The sequence below is a fragment of the Camelus ferus genome, chromosome 16 (genome assembly GCF_009834535.1).
Source record: "Camelus ferus isolate YT-003-E chromosome 16, BCGSAC_Cfer_1.0, whole genome shotgun sequence".
In the NCBI taxonomy this organism is placed as follows: Eukaryota; Metazoa; Chordata; class Mammalia; order Artiodactyla; family Camelidae; genus Camelus; species Camelus ferus.
In genome coordinates this window covers 46,765,468-46,785,304 of record NC_045711.1, presented here as the reverse complement: position 1 = coordinate 46,785,304, position 19,837 = coordinate 46,765,468, and the positions used below count along the sequence as shown (strand labels likewise).

The window sequence follows — 19,837 nt, the reverse complement described above, 5'->3', positions numbered from 1 at the left end:
CCACGCCAGATGGGGTGATCTTCCCAAGAGTTCTGGGAAACTCCCAACAGGTAGCCATCCTTGCCCTCAACTTCCATTAAGCATTGAAAGCAACATTTCCCCTCTCTGTCTCCTTTCAGACCCAAACAAACTTGAGCACTTCCCTGGGTGAATTTACTTTATTGGCCCTAGAAGGGCCAACCCCAAACATTTTTTAGAAAAAAAGAGAAGAAAACTTTGGTCCGTTGGTCTATAAAGGACACTAGACCCTGTAGGGCTGAGTTGGGAGAAGGAGAGGAAAAAGGAAGGCTCGTCTGTTGTGGGAACACCTCGCTTGGTTCTCCCTGCAGAAGGGCGACTTCTCTGCCCATCTTTCACCAACCTTTCTACCAATCTAAAGATCCAGCTGGGCTTTCAAACCCTTTGAATTTCTAAAGTTGAGTCTTTTCTTGAGTTTACACTTGCTAAAGTAAAAGAAGCCCAAATAAAACAAACGAAAGCTCTGTAGGTACACCGTGGGAGCAGACTCACTCTGAAGCTGTAAAAGGAACTCTGTCATTTGCCTGAGATAAGTACCTTTAACTAAGGGACAGAAAGTCAGAGAAGAAGAAAATGTCTCCCTAGTCCCCTTCCACCTCTAACTCTACTTTCATCATCTTCATGTGAATACACTGATGATGCTAACACTCTTGGACATCTGAAACTGACATCATTTCAACATACCTTTCTGGACAGGAGACTGGCTTCCAGACAGGAGAATTTTGCTTCAATATTCACTTGTTCAACAAATGTTTACTGAGTGTCTACTATGTGCCAGGCATTGTTGAAGGCACTAGAAATGCAGCGATGAACAAAACAAGCAAAAATCTCAACCTTCATGGATCTTACATTCCAGAAAGTTAGGAGGTAAGAGAGTATTTTCATATACGGTTGCTGGTATCAGGCCTGGCACTTCTTTATTGTGTTAGCTCTTTTAGTGTCTCTGGAAAGAGAGTTCAAACGATTACAAGTTTACCAAGTTTCTCTCCCATCAGACATAGTTTATAACACTAATAACGTGCAGATACATGGATGGCCCTTTGCAGTCCCAAATCACCTTCCTAATCCAACAGTTCCATTTTAGCCAGTCTCCATGCACCTCTTCCCCAAAAAGACAATCATCTGCTGAGTTGCCTCTCCTCTGGGAGGCCCAGGCGCTGGTCCAGCAAGAGTGGAGAGACCAGGGCATGACCCCACGACCGGGACCCTTCCCCCGCCCTCTGGCCTCAGCAATCCCCTGGACAGGCAGCTCCTCCAGGGCTGGGGGGTGGGGGGCTGCAAGCCATTTCAGGGCTGAACTCTCTGTGAACCAGGAAGGGAAGGGGGTGGGGGCAGTAGAGCAGAGTCACAGGAGCTGGCTGGGGAGGCCAGGCTTCTGGGCAAACCTCTCTGGCTGAGTAAATATTGTGCTGCCTCACCTCCAAGGTGGGGGTTGAAATGGAGCTGTCAGGCCAGAGTAAACTGAAGGGAGCTTCAGGCCTCTGAGGAGCAGAGGGCGCATGCTTTGTGGGGCTCCCTCCCTCCTAGATGCCCTCTCCAGGCAGAAGGGGCTACAGGGCTCAGAATTGTCTGGACCTAGGCCCATGATCTTGAGAGCCTGAAGGAAATTGACTGGGGGGTCGGGTGGAGGAGAAAATAGTCATTTTAATTGGCTTTAACTAGGCCAGGAGACTACATCTAACAGGAAGGTCCCCTCACATTACCACCCCCCATCCCAGACCAAGTTGAATATTCTTATTTACATCAGAGGAAAAGATAAGTAAAGCTGCAGTGGGATAATTCAATTTATATTAAAGACTGGGAAAGCAGGCCCAGAGAGGTTAAGTGACTTATCCAGGGACACACAGGAGGCCCTTAGTAGAGGAAGCTCTGGTCTCCTGACTTTCTACAAATTCTTTCTTCTCTGATCCATTTATTTCCTTGATGAAGAGATCAAGTGAAGTGAGCAAGGGCCAGGAGGTCCTACTTTGAGCTGAAGTCAACAGCTACTTGTGTCTCTCTGTTCTCCCACTCCAATTTTTTTTCCGTCTCTCACTTCTGTTCCAATCAGGATTCACTCCGAGGACAGAAAGCATTTAGAGAGTCTGAGAAATAACAAATGCTGAAGCATCTGGAATATTATGGTTGAGTCATGTAAAGGAGATCACACAGGAAAGTTCTTAGAGCCAGGACTGAACTATCTGAAAAAAATCTGGTACAACTGCAGGGCGTGCCAACCTCGTGGATCTCAGTGAGAATGTGCTCCTAGAGTTACATCGTGAGGCTGTCCTGCCAAAAGCGTGTCTCATTATGATACTACACCTACTGTAAAACTAGTATTCTGTGGGACTACCCTGAATTTCTTTCAGAATTATTTTATTCCCTAGCAGCAAAGCCCATGGTTATGGTACCAGCTGGGTCTGCAGGTACAGTGCTGGAGGATGAAGGCTGGAGGATGTCTGCTTCCATCATGCAAAGACCAAGAACAACTCGGGATAGGAAAGTAATTTTTAAAAATATCTTACATGAATATAGAAAACAGAAAATCTCTACTGAGCCCCTCCAGGCAACGTTCTAAGCATGTCTCGTATATCTCACTTATTCTTCAACATCCTCCGTCTTACATCTGAAGAAATGGGATCACAGGGAAATTGACTAACTGGCATAAGCTCACTCAGCCCATACAAGAGGAACCACATGGAAAACTAAGTTACACTTCAGAATCCTTGCTCTCCATCACTCTAAATCAGAAACTTGAAGTGTCTCCCTTTAAGACTTCCTATCCACCCTCCCAATGGAGAGGGAAGCAAAGCACGCAGGAGGCCCAGGATAACTCTCCTCTTCTGCAGGTGAGGGGAAGTGTTCTCAGCTGCTAAGAAGGGAATCTCCTCTACCCATCCTTAGCCTCAGAACCTGTCTCTAGTCTCTACACCCATCTGGGGTCAAACAAGATATGAGTGTGAGAAGTGAGATTGTGCATCCCAAAGGGTCAAAATGTGTCCCAGAATTGATTAGGGATTATAGAAAGGCGAGAGGACATGTCTCCCTTAAGAGTGATATTATGGCTCACATTTATTAGGGACTGCTCCAAGCATTTTACACATACTAACTTATTTAATCTCAGCACCTACCCTATGCAATAGGTTCTATTATGATGACCATTTTGGAAAAAAAGAAACTGGGGGCAAGGAACAAGGCAACCTGCCCAAGGCCACAAGGCTGTGAGAGGCGGGGCTGGAAGGATTTGAACCCACACATCTTGGCCATCTCCCTGGCTCCTTGGCCTTCTTTTCAGGTTCATCTGGGTCAGTCATCCAGAGATGCCCCCAACCACCCCCATCTACACCCTCTTCTATTCCCCATCCTGCAAACTCCCTGCCAGCAGCCCCATGGTATTGGTACAAGGAATGTTCATAACAAAGAAACCCACATTGAAAGTAAGAAGACCTTTAAGGTTTTCAAAATCTCTTTTTCTTGTCTCTCTCGTCCAGAAGATCAAAGGGACTCAAGTTGGGAGAACAAACGCTGAAGAAAAAAGCAAATGAAAGAGGGAAAGTTCACACTTTGGGCTGAGAAACAGATGGTGCAGAGAGTTGGGTGGAGTGCAAGCCCAATTGCTCCCCCCCCACGGGTGGGAGGGGCCAGGAGCTGCGCCTCAGAAACTGACAAACTTTCAACCTGAGTTCTCCCTCCTATGAAGAATCAAGGGGCAAAAAAATCTCTCTTTTAGGATCTTTATTTTCAGAACAGGAGACTTTTTGGAGATCTGGTAAATGGAGGTGTTGGAGTGGAGGGCTTTAAATTTTACAGAAAATATACTTTCAGATCTTCTGGGAAATATAATTCCCTTTGTCCTCTCAAGGGCTATGAGAAAAACCACCAATCTCAAAGGCACGGAGGAGTCTATGAGTGAAGCAGTTTGGCATCTATTTGGAAAAGTTTAATGCTATGTTTTGGTTTGTTTGTTTTTACCAACCTTCCCTTTGTAGTTTATGATAGGAAAATACAGTGTGCTTTTCTTTCTGCAAATAAATGCCTTCTGTATAGACCAGTCAGGGGCCTCAAATAAGTGGGATTTTTGGAGAGCACAAAATGGAAAAGGGGTTAGGATCAAAGGAGATGGGGGCCTTAGATGTATTGTGGATTATTTTGAGCTGCCCCTCTATTAAAAGAGGATTGATGAGCCCCTCACCCCTCCCTGGGGGACTCTGATGGTTCCTTATGCTGTGACCAAAAACCAAATGGACCAGCCTCCCCTGTCAGCCCCAATATGAGGCCCAGCTTCACCATCCTTGGAGTCCTGCTCTAACCAAAGCTCCTGCCTCCTCCCAGATTTCCTGCCCACTGGTCCAAAGGTTGCAGGATCCAGAAATACACCCTACAAGAAGGCTCTACCAGTTTTGTTTCCACAGACACTTGCTCTGTCCCCTCTGTCAAGGTGACCCCTTTGAGGAAGCCAACCTTGGTGGCAATTTCAATTAAATGTAGAAAAGCAGTTAATAGATTTTTTTTTTTTTTTTTTTTTTTTTAAAGACAGAGGGCAAGACAGCCTCTAGGAAAGCTGGGCTTCCTCTTGCAACACACTATCTCTCCAGCTGGGCTGTGCAATTATTGATAACGTTGCCTTTCCTGTAATAGCGCCAATTTCATTAGGAAGCAAATGCTCAGCATTTCGTGCATATACTTTTAGTCCTTTTCGCTTCCTGTCTTCCTTTGAGAGGTCAAGGATTCAATAGATAGAGTGGATTAGCTGCCCCCTTGGTCCTGCTGCCCGCCTCCAGCTGTCCTGGCTCCAGGGCACTGGGGCTCCCTGGGTCACCGGAATCAGTAAACCGGGGCCGGAGCCCGCAGGCCCGCGCCCTCTCGATGGCACTGCGGGGCGAGAGAGCGCAGTTGGTTTGGCAGCCGTCGCGGTGCTGCCTGAGCCAGGCCCCCCGCCTCCGCCAACCAAAGATTTGTCAGTGGGACCCGCCAGCAGACAATAGCTGCCCCCGCGGGCGCGCTGTCGGCTTGTTTGGAAAGCCCGGGGGCGCTTCGAGGTAAAAAGGTCAGCGCGGGACTGCGATTTACCTCGGCCTCCTCCGCCCACCCCAGCCCTCTGCGCCCCGTCCCGCCCCCTCCTGCGACTGCCCTTCCTTCCCCGCACCTTGCCGCCCCCTCGGCCTTTTCGCGGCCCCGTCCCCGCCGTCCAGGGCCAAAGACCCGGGCGGTCGCCTTGAACCGGGTGGACAGCCTTCGCAGGCGGCGGCTGGGGCTGCGGCCGGAGTCTCCCAGCCCTGAGCCGCCCCCTCCGCCCCCGACGTCCCCAGCGGGTGGAAGGGCGCTGGGCGGGGTGGCGGGAATGGAGGGGGTAACCCAGGTGTCAATCTTGTTTGTTGACGACCCATCTCCTCCGATTTTCTTTGAGCAAGAATCGCCGGGGAGGGGCACGTTACACAGCCTCCCCATCCCGCTTCGCTCCTTCTGCAAGTATTCGCCGAGTATCACTCTAGGCCAGGCCTTGCTCTGGGCGGGGGCGGGGAGGGGCAGGAGAGGGACGGGGTAGAGAGCCCTTCGCCTTCCCCTGCACTTCCTCCTGTTTTCACACCCTGTTCTGTTCTCTCCAAACAGATCGGTCGTTCTCCTTTCCTGCCTTCCTTCCAGGACCCTTTCAGAACTGTTTCCTCCCCACCACCTTTTCCCTCCAGGTCTTTGCCATGTTCCTCCAATGACCGAGGACTGACCAGGGTCAGACCTGGAAACCTGGGGCCCAGTTCTGCTTAGGCCCCACCCAGTTAAGTCCTTCCCTTTATCTAGCTGAAATCTTAAAACTCAGCTCCTGCCAGACCCACCAGCCTGGGCCAACTCTTTCCTCACCTCTCCCCCAGGGATCTTGGAGTATGAAGCCTCCTGTACCCCTGGGTAGAAGAGCAAAAGCAGGCGGGAAGAGGGGAGAACACAGACTTTATTGAAATGAGGTAGTTGAAGGTACAGAGAGAACCTGGTTGCTTGGGGCTCAGGTTTCCAGAAAGAGTGGTCCCTCCACTGTCTCCAAGGTTCAGAGAAATGCTTGCAGCTGGTAGGAGCTCTCACTGCACCTGGGCCTCCTGGGCTGCCCCAGGGGAAGGGGAGGAGATGGGGAGGAGGGGCCTGGCTTTTCTGGGAGACAATAAATAGGGGAGGAACTAGTGGGGGCGTGCCTGCGCCTTCCTGGTAGAGGCTTGCTGGGGGCAGGCCTCAAACAACATTCCAGAAGTCTCTGAAGTACCAAGTTCCAAAACACTTTGGTAGCTTAGAGATGAGGTCGCTGGTGGGAGGAAGCAGGTCTCAGAAAACAACCTCTGGAGGCTGCATTAGTGCAATACAAATGTGCCTGGAGGGGTTAATGGGGTTAGATGGGGGGGCGCTTTTTGGTCTGTCACAAGGCAGCTGGTGCTATTGTAAGGTCTGTGGCGACTAGCGAGATTAAGCATTGGTAATCTGCCTACACCCAAACACCTCCCACACAAGAGACATCAAGGTCTTCTCTCCATCCTGGGTGGAGAAGGGGGAATTAAGATAGGAGTGCGTGAGGAGAGTCCTCACAGCTCAAAGGCACTGAACTGAACCAGTCGAAATTGGAAGGGAAAGGAGAAGCCGGGAGGCTGGGGCTTGCTCCCACCCCACCCACCTGCGGATCCCCTGATCAAAGGCAGAGGGAAGCCCTTCCCTCCACATTTGACAGGTGCGGTGTCTCTCAGGCCTCTAGTCATGTACGGCCCCCAGCCATCAGCACCCTGCCCAGACTGGAGAAAAATGTTTCCCTGTTCCCTGCAAAGGCAGTTCTAAATTGGCGCCCCAGCCTCGGTGAGGATGGCCTGAGTAGTGAAGCCGAGGCAGGCCGGGATTAGGGAGAGCAGAGGAGAGGGCTGGACGGCAGGGCTCTGGTGCTGGGGAGCCCCGTCGGTTGGGACGTTTGGTTCAGGAGGTGACGGAGCTGGGCGAGGCTTCCGGGGAGGTGCACGTGGACTGGTCGGAGGCGTCTCCAGCCGCCTCCCTGGGACAACCTGGAGGGGCTAGGGGCAACCGGCCTCCCTCCCGCTCACGCTTCTTCTGCTTCATGCGCCTGTTCTGGAACCAAATTTTGACCTGCGTCTCATTGAGCTCCAGGGTGGCGGCGATCTCCACCCTCCGGGCCCGGCTCAGGTACTTGTTGAAATGGAACTCCTTCTCCAGCTCGGTCAGCTGCCGCGTGGTGAAGTTGGTGCGGAGGCCACCTGGTGCGCCCAGGCCCAACTCGGACACCTTCGCTAGGGGCGGGGCGGGAGAAGGGCCACGTCAGTTCTCTCACCTCTTTCTCCCTCCTCTCCCCTCCCCCTATTCACCGTTCTGTCCAACTTCAGCTCTTAAAATTCCCGTGGATCACCAGGCACCCCTCCAGGTGATCTCCAAATCTGCAGCAACCTCCCCACATTCCCATCCCCCATCCCTCCAACGCACACCAGGTCCTGAGCGCATAGATCAGGAAGCTGGGGGTGTGTGTGGAGACTTACTCTTTAGGGTAACCGGGCACTCTGGATAGGGAGACCCCACCTGACCTGAGACTGGGTGGAGAGCTCTTACCTGCCTCTACCAGGGCAGCTCAGAGAGAGGAACCCAGCCCAGACCCAGGACACCTCAGTGCAGAAGCAGCAGAGCTGCTCTGAGCTCCGGGGAGGGGGGCCACGCCTGAGCCCTACCTGTCTTGGGTGGGTTCCTCTTAACCTTCATCCAGTCGAAGGTCCGGGCTGTGGGGGTGCTGGTTTCTGACACGCAGGGCGATTCCTTGTCCTCGGAGAGGAGATCAGCATAGGCTGGTGCAAAGCTCGCTGTCTGCTCGGCCCCGTACGGGGGCTGTGGTGGAGGAAACGGCCCAGGGCCCACTCCACCGGTTCCATAGCTGTCAGACAAGCCCCCTAACTGGACCCCATAGCTTGAAGGATGAAAATAACCCCCATCTCCTTCCGGCTGGCCCAGAGGGTAGTACTGAGAAGGCCCATAGCTGGGGTTGCAGGCAGCTGGGGTGTACCCCGAGGTCGAGGAGCTGGGGAAAGGCACCCCCAATGCCGACGGCGGCGGCTGGGCCGGATAGCCTGAGCTCTGCTGGAGTGAGGGGCTGGGCAGCCCCCCGCCGCTGTAGCGGGCCTCGCCTGCATAGCTGTCAACAGCCGGAGCCGAGCTGGTGGGGAAGGAGGTAGGGGCGCTGTGGGTGCTGTAGGCGCTGGGTCCCCTGTTACAGAGTGGGTACTCTAGGAAGGAGTTCATCCTATTATAGTCCATGCGTCGAGGCCGCTGGAGGGTCGGCCCGTTTCGGGGAGACACCCTCTTGCCCTACAACCTTTCGGCAGTATGTCACAGTGCTGAAGCTTGCATCCATGGCCTAGCCCAGCTCGCCTGGGCCGGGGCTCCCCCAGGAAGGGGGTAGGGAGTGGGGGTGGAGGGGCGCATGTGATCTCTCCCAGGCCAATGGGCGCAGCGGGCCAGAGTTTGGCAGCCCCAGCGCCCATCCATCACCCCCCAATCATTAGCATGACAAAGACACTTCAATCACCCGCAGCCCATCCATCTGAGGGTGACGTGGAAGCGTCAAAAACATCTTTCTTCAAAGACTTTTGGAAAGAAGGGACCAGAGGGAGAGGGGGGGAAAAGTTAGAGGAATATTCAAGACTTTCCTCCCCTCCCAACCCCCTAGGCCTTCAATAGGCTCCTGGGTTATTAGATTTGGACAAATTCAACCCAGCTGCCCTTCATTCTTCCCACCACCCACCCAAAGGAGCTGTCCCCCCAAATCTGTAGACCAGGAGATGGGGAATCTAGCCTTTGCCCAGAACTCCCATTCTGAGTTTCTTTCTCCCAATTTGTCTTGGGGTGATGGGCTAGGACAGCTGGGTGAGGTATGTTATCTGGGGCCAAATGGATGACTGTGAAGGAAGGGGTTGCAAAAATGCCTAAGGGTGTGAGGCAGGGTCTAGAATCCCCAGGGGAAGGATGCATTAAGTGAGGGGTGGGACACTGGCATTTCAGGGAGCAAGACAAGCTGACAGAAATGTGGAGAGGAGGATGAGAAATGCCCTATTTCTCTCTCCATCTCTCGGCATAACCACTCTCTCCTCATTCACACATCCATTTCTCTCCCTCAGCTTCTCTTTATATTCTCTCTGTCTCAATCTATCTCTCCGTTCGTCCATCTCTCTCCATATTTATACTCTTTCCTTACCTATCCATCAACTCATCTCTCTGGATGTATTTATCCTCTCTCTAGCCATCCAGAGCTCTATAGCTGGCTCGCTCACTCAGACTCACATAACTCCCCGTATTTCTCCAGAGAGCCACAATGAGCACAGAGCTAGGTGATGTTTACTTACAGGTGAAGAAGAGGAAATTTTTATTCTCTCTCTGAAGTGTTTAAAACTAGTGTAGTGCATTCTTCCGGTTCCCTCCTACCCCATTCCCCCCTAAAAATCCCAAGCCTCAAATCCATAAATTCAATACCAATTACAGCTTAAAAATTACTCAAATTTCTGACAAACTTTCTAAAATATTTAAAAGGAGTTTGCTTAGAGAATAGGAAATTCAGTGTGGAGGTCCTGAGGCTCAGGAGTGGAGTCTGACCCCTTTCTGCTCTGGGTGTCTGTTGAGTTAGGGTTGAGGGAGGGGAGGGGAACAGGAAGTGACTCCTTCACTCTGTTCAGGCGGGGATGGAACTGGAAGGGAAGCTCTTAGGTAAAGCCCATTGATTCTCCTCCTCCAGACTCCGAGGACAAGAGCTTGGCGCAATCTAACACCCACGCTCATTTGTAACCTGTCAGGGTGTCTGCCTGGCCGGAGGCCTGGGGCCGGGGCTAGGGCAAGTCCAGGAGGGCAAGAGTTCAGGGGAGGATCTCTGTAAACAACTGAGCTGCGGAGAGGAAGGGGAAGCAGGTGGGACTGGTCCTGCGAGGACCCTGAAAACTTCTCAGGTTTCCCCGCCTCTAAAAGGGCAGGGTGAGTACTCATCCCTCTGCAAGGAGGGCCAAAGTTGTCTCTCAGGCTCTGTGTGGCTCCCTCTTTCTGTTTCCCAGGCCTGTACCTTCTATCTTGAGCACCAGAATCACACTGCCTTTCTCTTGTCTTAATAACTCTGAGCCTTGCTTAGACCCCAACTCTGAAAGAGCTCAGAGCATTTCACTGGACCCCCGCCTCCCTCCCTCTCTCACGTATGCTCTGCTTCAGACCTTGCTTCAGAGCAGGACAAGTTGGGGGAAGGGGACCAGCTGGCAACTCCTTTAAGAGAGATGGGAGGGGGCAGGGTGAGAGAATCACCACTGCAGAGGGATGAGGGCGAACAAAGGAACGAAGAGTTGAGATGGGGGGGGTGGGGGGTGCTGCAGAGGAGTTGAAGAGAAAAAGAGTGTTGAGGTGAGAGCAGGCATTTCTTTCTGTTTCCCCTTTCTGGGTTCGTAAATGCTCCCGCTGTTTCCCTCTCACTTTAAGATGTTTTCCACAGAGGCCTTTGGAGAAGAAGGGTGTAAGGAACAAGGGTTTCTCTTTTAACCCCAAACCTGAGCTAAGCCCATATCTGACCTGGCTGCCTTGCTTCTAAGAGACTCCAGACTCCACTTTCCACCTTTCCCTCAACCCAGTAAGAACCCCCTCATCTCATCCCTCACCCTCCTAATTAAGGGAACAATTGGAGGTCTAAAGAAGGAAATAAATTTCAAATCAGTGTAATAAAGGAGCAGAAATCATTCTGGGAGTTGGGGAAATGCAGTCTCTCCAGTAACAGCTAAAGTCACCAATAGTGTATCAGAGTGAGGAGCCGGAAAGGGGCGGAGCAAAAGTGCCTCAAGTTATACTGTCAAGTGCAGTGATTGCTTTGGCCTCAGCTCTCCAAATTCACTATGCTCTCCAATCCATCCCTCAGCCTTGCTACCTCGTCTGCTGTAGCAGAAAGATGAAAACTTTTCCGCTTTCCTGCTGGCTCTCCCAGCCCCAGCAGAAAGGACTGAGAGAAAAAGCCGCTTGGCTCCCTGTGTTCCCAAGTCTCTTCCCCCTTAAAAAACAACAACAACAACAAAAACTTCACTGGCCTCTGGCCTGAGGAGAAAGTCTATGGAACTTGGATTCCTTGCTAAGCCCACAGCTGAGTGCAAAACAAAACAAACAAATAAAGAAAAGCAGTCCACATCTGGAGTAACCTATAGTGTATAGGATTTTCTGGCTGACCACGTGAAATTCACCAGCGAAGGTCTGGGTGGACCCAACACCAAAGCGAAAGATAGTTGATTTCTTCTTTTACATCATCTATTTAGACAGATAGGAGAGCAAGGAGAACACAGGCATGTTTAGAACTGAAGTTATCTTTGAGAGGTGCTGGTCATTATAGCACTAAGGATGCAGGCAGGGGGACCATTCTAATCAGAATGAGAGTGTGTTAGGAGTTTACACATGATTCTGGACTTTTCTAAGGAGGAAGCTGCTTTAGCTGGGTGTTGGCAGGAGCATTATGAACAGTTCCTTCCTTAGGCCCTTAAGTGCCTCTCTGCCTGCTCTCCCCAGCCCAGATCCCGGAGGCTAAAACCCAAGATCAAAGATTGGAACTTAAGAAGTAAAAGGATATTCAAGGTTATCATTTTTTCTCTATAATAGAGATGGTTTCTTGTTGCTGTTTGTGGGGAGGATGGAATCTGAATTCAGTGGTGTTTCTTTTAATGCAGGTTAATTAAATTGTCACAAATCTGGTTGAAAACCATGGACTATGAGTGGTGCATATCCTAATGGGAACACTGCTGGCTTGGGGGCCAGAATACTTGGGTTCAAATCCTTGCTTGGCCATTTCTTAGCATTATAACCCTGGACAAATTTCCTGGTTTCTATGAGATTCAGCCTCAGAGAAAAAGAATGGGTTTAATACTACTTACTTCCCTGCATTGTTAGTAGAATTAAAGCAAATAAGAAAATATAAACCATAGAGAACTCTATAAATGTGTGATATTATCATTACATGCATATTCTGAAATAGTATGAGTCAGTCTCCTGTTTTTAATATAACTAGCATATTAAATATGGAAATATGTGATAGGAAAAGAGCATATGTGCTATATTTTATGGAACATCACCATTTACTATACAATATGTACTTTATCATATGCAAATTTCATTGAGAAGTCAGAAGGTTGGCTTTGTTTAGGCAAAGGATTTTTTTCTGAACTGAAGAGTTTTTTTTTTTTTTTTAAGTAAAGCCTAGTATTATACAATCTATAAAGAACCCAAATGATTAAAACTGTAGCAGAAAGGTTTGAGGTTGTGTGTTAGCAAGAACTTCCTGATCTTCCAAATATTTGGGCAGAGTTTTCTAGGGAGGATATTGTCTCTCCTCCCTTGAAGGATTTAGCTTAGAAACTGTCCTAGGGCTAGGCGTTGAACCTGACTCCTGGGATGTCAGAAACAGACGTAAACTTTCATCTGGAGTGAAAAGTAAGTCAGAGAATTAGGATTTTTCTAAAAGGAAAGATTAAAGTGACACAAAGCATTGAAATAATTTTCTTCTTAATTAGGTTTATCCAGGTATGGTAGCTGTGGCCAAACTATCCACATTTTGGAAACCTCACCGAACACTGATCAAGCTGAATTTGTAACTAAGTGACTACATGAACTGTGATTTTTCTGCAGCGGTTGAGAATTAGGGAAGGTTTTAGGAGGGCTCTTTCACTGTTGACTCCCCTCAGAGGAGGAAGCAGTGTGTTAGATCGCCTTCAGGCACTAAATATCTGCCTCAACACTGAGTGTGGAGGGGCTGGGGGACAGGAGGGCAGAGATGGGCTGGAGAAGTCAGTGGAGGATTTGGGCCACATAAGCCACAACAGGTGAAGGGGATGATGTGGGACCTTTGAGTCTACTTTCTGCAAACTGAGGACATGTATTTGATAGAGCACATTTCAGGAAGATGTACAGTGGGGGCAGCTGGGCCACTGAGTGTTTGTCAGAGATTTAGGGGACAGGTGGGCAGGGGATTCAGCAGAGCTGTTAAGGGAGGCCCAGAATTTGTACCTATGCTCAACTCAGCAACCAGATAAACCTGACTACAGGGGACTTTTAAAGTCTAAAGAAGAAGTTTGATGGCTCTTTTTATATAAAATGTCCTACTCTTTTTCAAACAAGAGTGAACATAACCAAATGTTGGGGAAGGTGGCAGAGAATGAAAGCCAGAGGAAAACTTGGCTAGGACACTTCTTAATACTCATATTTATTGAATACCTGACACCTGGCACACAGCACTACACCCAGTCACATGCTCATTGAAAAGATTTCTCCCCCTTTGAGATTTGTAGATACTGGCTACCACATATAAAATAGATAAACAACAAGGTCCTACTATATAGCACAGGGAACTATATTCAATAACTTGTAATGGCCTATAATGAAAAAGAATATGAAAAGGAATATATATATATGTGTGTGTGTGTGTGTGTGTGTGTGTATAAATGAATCACCATGCTGTACACCAGAAATTAACACATTGTAAATTGACTCTGCTTAAATAATGATTGGGGCATGATTGTCGGAGTAAAGATACAAATTAAAGTTTGTTAAAATGGTTCTACCAGATACTTGGGAGGTGGGTTATTACTGAACATCAAGAGTCACCACCTCCATTTAAAAGCACATGACACCACAACCAATAAATATTTACTATTTTGTTTGTGAAGACTGATGGATAGACTTTTGGCATATATTGATGCAGAGGACATTAGGGCCATTTAGTTCTTCCATTTATTTTACAGTTGGAGAAACTGAGGTCTAGGAAGGCGAAGGGACTTATCCAGGCATAAGTTAAAAATTTTTTTAATGACTCAGGGTTATCGTGATTGCAAGTAATTCCTCAATCTAATGGTCTTTTGCTTTTACCATATTAATGAATCATTCTTCTTAAAAGAATGACTCACCAAGAGTAGGGCAGACTGACCGGGAGCTTTCAGGACTGCACTGAAACCTTCCCACTCCAACCACAGCCAGTTTGAGTGCTACAGACCACTCAAGAGGAGCCCTGCCCAGATCAGGATAGGATAAGTGAGTGCAGCCACCTGGCATTGCCCTCTAACCTGTCATCACTGAGGGGTCTGCTGCCTTATCTGACAACCCCTCCTCTTCTTCCTTCTCCAGAGCCAGCCTGGAAAACTTAGGTTAAAGAGGATGACCCTAGAGATGAAACAAGGAAAAGGAGCTAATTTGGAATACAGACATCCTGAATCCCAGTCGTTTATGAATCCCAAATTGCCAGACATTCCTTTGAATTTGAAATTGGATGAGATTGAAAACAGGAGTCACTTCCTTTTGGAAATGCCTTGACTCTTTGTTCTGCTATGGTGGCATCAGAGGCAGTGAATTTTGAGAACATGGGAAAGGAGAGAGAGAGAGAGAGAGAAAAGCTCTGTGTTGCCTGTAAAAAGATTTCCAACTCTTCTCTAATAATCAGCCAAGGGAAATGCTGGGCCTCCTGGTTCCCTGGATCAGATCAGTTGCTTCTCACCCTCAGGAAATACAAAATATCTAGATCTAAACAGGTAGACTGAGACTTTGGCTGGATCGTCCTGATCCCCCACTCACTTTGACAGGAAAGAATCAGGAATGATGCAGCCTCAAGCAGGAGTTGAAATTCCATGCCCTTGGGCCACTGGTCTGTGTTGCGGAGGACTGGAAGGCAGTGACCAGGTAAAGTGGGTCAAAACTTCTTAAGCATGGGAGAAAGGCAGGAAGCAAGGTGGCACTATGACCCAGCAGTACTTCTCAAACTTTAATGTGCATATAAATTACTTGGGGATCAGCTAAATTGAGATTTTGATTCAGTAGGCTTGGAGTGGGGCCTAAGATTCTGCATTTCTAACTGGCCTGCAGCTGGTGCTAATGCTGCTGGTTCCTGGAACAGCAGGCTTTTAGAGAAATGGAGACGCCCCTGTGAATTGCGGACCAGGCCATGATCCCAGGATGTGAATTCTCTCCAGCAGAGCAGATCCTGCATCTTTGGCATTGATGAAAGGTGTTCTCCTTTTGACCAAAGAAAGCTGGAAGGTGGGCAATTAGCAAGATCCTTCTGGTATTCTTGATCTTTGTTACAAGCTGAAAGAGCATTTTTAATTAGACCAAATTATCTAGTTTGGCTGTCCGTGGACATCAAAGCCCCAGCTGAAATGTCTGTTTTATTTTGTGGGTGTAGACATGGCTATGTGCTGTGATTTTTAAGGTGTTAAACACTGCCTATGGGCATATTTTATGGAGAAATAAACACACAGCCCAATGAGATGTACAGTGTGGTTTTAATATATTGTATATTCATTTATTTATGGGGAAAATAAACACATAAGCCAATAAGCTGTGTATTATTACTTTAATATATTGAATTTATTTCATACCTATATATTTTATGAGGGAAAATAAACTAAGATACACGATATTATTATAATAACACATCTAATTGTTCTATATTAATATATTTATGAGAGAAATAAGTGCAATTTAACATGACATAAGATTATTTAATGCAGGAGATGAATTCTATATTAAGACAGTTTAAGGGATTAAATTCCAGCTGAGTAAGATGTGTGTACCTCCCACACTGAGGGACCAGGTGAAAAAAATTGCAAGGGCCTGTCTAGTCCTATGTGTCACGACCTATGTTGGCTCCTGGCTTTTCCTAGACAGTTCTTGCCTCTCAGAGCCTAGTACTTCAAGTCCCGGTCCTGCTGGTCCAGGGGAAAGTCTGGGAGGCCCGGGAAATAAACTGCCTTTAAATAATGGCAGCAGCTGCTGGGGAGGTAGCCTGGCGGTGTCTGTTTCTGAGCCGGAGAAATATTAAATAAACCTAAGGAGGATGGATGGCTTTCCAGGGCCCTTTAAATCTCCACGTTCCTCGGAACAAACGCGGAGGCAGATGGGGAGATCGATCCTTGCTTTTCGCTTACCGGGTTTGCAAGCAGCCGGGCAAGGTGTGGTGGGGGATAGGAGATGGCAAATGAAGTTGTTGGCAAAGACAGGTAGGTCTGCATTTGGAGAAAGCTCTGGCCGAGCTTCAAATCCCAGAGCGGAGGCTCAAAAGTCAGATTCGGCAAGGCAGACCCAGGCCTGCGAGACCTGCGGCTCACCCCCTCCCAATCCCAACCTCTCACAGACTCTCGGTCCATCTCGCGTCCTCAGCATCCATTGGGCTCATTTTTAAAACAAAATGAAAACTAAAAGGATGCTCTCTGGCTCCCTTTCTTCACTGGCACGCGGATGATCCGGACAGGTGAAGGTGGGTGCGTGAACGATCCCTGGGGCTGGACCCTGCGCATCCCTAGGCGGCTGTCATGGCGGCCACAGTCTCTTCCTTCGCCCTCCCTGCCGCCCGGCCCCAGCGCCATTTTGAGCATCTTCCTTGCTTCCCTGTCTCCCTCCCGCTCTCCTCGCTCCTCCTTCGCTCCCTGCAGGCCAAGAACCTCCCAACGCTGCCCAGGCTCTCCAGGCTTGTTCTCAGCATCTCCTCGGACCCTCCTCCCAAACCCAGGAGCCCTAGGGTGTCTGCGGAGCCTGAAGAGCGCTGGCGTTCGTCCCGCTACATTTTCCAGTCGGGCTCCTTGACTACTTGGAGCCCAGTTACCATCCCTGGGTATGGGCCCTGCTTCCTCAGAAAACCCCTGACTCCAATCCACTTCTCTCCACTCCTTGGCCCTGCCTATGCTCCCAGGCTTCGGGTCCCCAGGAACCTGCATTCTGGAAAAAGCCCTTCCACCCCTCTTAGGGCACCGAGGCGAGAAGCCTAGGAAACCCTGGCACCGCTCCCAATCCAGGTGAACCTCCGCGCCTCTCTCCAGGACTCCAAAACTTGTCCCCGAGGCCTCCTCTCCTTGCATCCTCTTCAGTTAGCAACACACTCTCTCCTCCACCTTTATTTCTAAGCAGGGCCAAAGGCCCTCTGTTAGGGGGTGGCAGCAACACCCCCACTCTTCTCAGAGCTGCGGGTGGAGAAGCGGGAGGCCAAATAGGGCTCCTTTTGTACCATCCGGACTTAGCCCGCCCAGGGCCAGACAAACCTGGCACTGGCCCTGAGGGAGTGAGGACCGGCCTTAGAGGGTACAGGGGATAGGGGCTGGGTCCCAACACAAACACTTATTCGTTTTTGTATTATAAAGACATTTATTTAATCTATGAAAATAATGTACAATAAATACTTTCCCCTTTTCCTATTATTAAAGAATTTCAATAAATAATCTACGGTCTAAAACTTAAAAAAAAAAAAAAAGAGAGAGAGGAAAATAGGTTCCTCTAGTTCTTTTTAAGAAAGCCCCCCTAAAGTTTAATTATTCCTGAGATTTCGTTGGAAGGACTTTACCAAACGGAATTTTTCTGTGTGATTTTTTTTTAAAAAATGCCCGAGTGCCCAATATTTTAGAGAGAGAAGAAAAGAAGTGGATTAAATGCTAATTCAGTAATACCTGAATTTTAGCAAAACAGATAAAGGAGTCTATACGGCTTGGGGAGGGGGATCCTCGGGTTTCCCATAGGCAGCTGAAGAGGGCTGGGGTCGAGGGCCATGGGGGAAGAAGCGGGTTATTAGGGGAACTTCAGGTCGATGGCACAGAGGGTGCTGGTGAAGAAGTCCAGCTCTTCCTCGGAAAAGGGAACCAGGCTTTCGAGCGAGCCCTGGAGGCTGGGGGAGAGGCCCCCTGACAGCTGGAGACAGGAGTCGGCCGCGAAGAAGTTGAGGTCGGGCAGGACAGGCGAATCCTGCCGCTCCGGGAAGGCGTCTTCCGACAAGGGCTCGGGCTCCCGCCCTCCGGCCCCGCGCAGCGCGCCGCCGGGGATCCGCGCGCCCGCGCCCTCCACGCCAGCGGCCAAAGGCCCGGGGTCCGGGGACCCCGGTGCGACCTCGGGCGGGTGACAGCAGGCTTCTCGCGCCGCCCGCGAGGCAGAGGGGCGGCCCGGACTGGCCAAGGGCTCCTCGGCGAGCTCGCTGGTGTCCTTCGGGGCGGCGGGGCAGGCCGGCTCCCCGTCGGGCGGCTCTCGGTGCTGCGTCTGCCGCTTGTGCTTCATGCGACGATTCTGGAACCACACTTTGACCTGCCTCTCGGTGAGGTCCAACAGGGCCGCGATCTCCACGCGGCGCGGCCGGCACAGGTACTTGTTGAAGTGGAATTCCTTCTCCAGTTCGAGCAGCTGCGTGTTGGTGTAAGCCGTGCGCAGCCTGCGCGCCCCGCCGCCCGCGGCCTCCGGCGGCCCCGGGCCATCTGCAGGGAAAGCAGGCTAGGCGTCAACGCGGGCCGCGTCCTCAGCCCAACCTCAGCTTGGCTGAAATAAAGACTCCCCCATCCGCCCAACAGTATCAGCAGCATCCCCGGCCCTTCCCGCCTACCAAAGCTGCTCTCTCTCCCTCTCGGCTCTTCGGTTCTTTCCCGCCCCGCTCTCACTGTCAGACCCGGCCCCGGTCAGGGCAAAGCATTCAGAGAGCCGCCGACGGGCCACGCAGTGGGTAAGGAGGGCTCCCTTTCGCCCCAGAACCTCAGAACCCCCTCCCAAGTCCTCCGAGTGGACCCTTCGATTCGTCACTTTCCAACTCAGCCTCGGGAGAGGGTTCATATAGAAAGATTGTTCCTCGCCTTTCCTCCCTAGCTTCAACCCCTCCACCCCCCTTTTGAGCTGCAGTAGATGGGACCGAATCTTCTCCTGCTTCCAGATTACAACACATTCCCAGCAACAACACATTCCTCTACACAGATAAAGGCGAAAACCTCAACCGAAGCCTTTTCTTCTAGCACAAAAAAAAAAAAAAAAAAAAAAAAAAGTCCTCCTCAACCAGCTTCCAAAATCTGCTGTAGAAGAAAATAAAATGCTAGCAGCGAGAGGCCAGGCCTGAAACCCATGGGTCTAGTCTGCTTCCTCGTCCCTGCAATCGACGGGGGCAAGGAACCCCAAAAGGCTCACCACCTTTTCTACCACCCCCATCACTCCTTCTCCCCATCTCTTTCTAGTTGCCCCTCACCCCACCCCTACCCTGCTTACCGACCTGCGGGTGATCCGACCCCGGAGGCCGGGACGGAGGAGGCGGCCGGGGGAGACGTGGCGGATTGGCTGGGTTTCTTGGCGGATTTCTTCTCTTTCATCCAGGGGAACTCGGGGGCCAGGGGAGCGGCGGGGAGCGGCGGCGGCGGCAGAGCAGGCCCATCTTCGGCTAGCTTTTGGCTCCCGGGTCTCTGAAGGGTGGAGGCACCGGGCTGCAGGCTGGGGAAGGTTTGCTCGAAAGGAGGAGGAGGAGGAATTAATGTCGACTCCTTGATTGATGAAGTTTGAAATGTCTCCAAGACAGCGGGGAAGGAAGTCAGACACTCGGCGAGCGATGGCTGGCTGTTTATAAACCCAATCTCCCTCTCAAATTCAAAATTCATGGCTTTCAATGGTGGGGGAGGGGGCCTGCGGGGGGGGGCGTCAGGAGGGAGGATCGGAAGGGACCCCCCCTCCTGCCCCCCCCAGGTTTATGTGATGGAGCGATTTGGGGAGGGGAAGATTTTGCTCTTTCTTTCTTTCTTTCTTTCTTTTTTTTTTAAATTTGGGGTCTTTATAATTGTATATTGCTGATAAATACAAGCGTATGGGGACTCTCTCTATTAAACCCAGGACGCCGGCGAAATTGCAGGGAATTCATGGTCACGGGACCGGCCTTGGCCAATCGCTTGTCTGGGCCTGGTGGAAAACAGAGAGCATTATTTGCTTTAATTGATTCAAAAACTCTAGAGGACCATGACCTGGACACCATGAGCCCCCCAGTCCTACACTCCCTCTCTAGTCCCTCCCTTTCTTCAGAATAGCTAAAGAACCTCTTTCTCTTATCCCCTGC

At 50.3% G+C, this 19,837-nt stretch overlaps 2 protein-coding genes and 1 long non-coding RNA gene across 3 annotated transcripts; 1 reads left to right on the top strand and 2 right to left on the bottom strand.

Moving 5' to 3' along the window:
• Positions 1 to 6,867: 6,867 nt before the first annotated feature.
• HOXB1 (homeobox B1) lies at positions 6,868 to 8,274 on the bottom strand. Its single transcript, XM_006176403.2, has 2 exons — positions 7,695 to 8,274; positions 6,868 to 7,265 (listed from the first exon to the last, which is right to left on the bottom strand). Exons 1-2 carry the CDS (start codon positions 8,272 to 8,274, stop codon positions 6,937 to 6,939), a joined length of 909 nt encoding a protein of 302 aa, XP_006176465.1. The 3' UTR covers positions 6,868 to 6,936.
• Positions 8,275 to 9,879: 1,605 nt separating this feature from the next.
• LOC116669228 lies at positions 9,880 to 15,268 on the top strand. The gene is made up of 3 exons (XR_004326568.1): positions 9,880 to 9,978; positions 14,589 to 14,685; positions 14,869 to 15,268. It is a non-coding gene; the product is annotated as an uncharacterized LOC116669228 (long non-coding RNA).
• A 2,102-nt stretch (positions 15,269 to 17,370) lies between these two features.
• HOXB2 (homeobox B2) lies at positions 17,371 to 19,552 on the bottom strand. Its single transcript, XM_032457831.1, has 2 exons — positions 19,010 to 19,552; positions 17,371 to 18,233 (listed from the first exon to the last, which is right to left on the bottom strand). Exons 1-2 carry the CDS (start codon positions 19,386 to 19,388, stop codon positions 17,560 to 17,562), a joined length of 1,053 nt encoding a protein of 350 aa, XP_032313722.1. The 5' UTR covers positions 19,389 to 19,552; the 3' UTR covers positions 17,371 to 17,559.
• Positions 19,553 to 19,837: the final 285 nt, after the last annotated feature.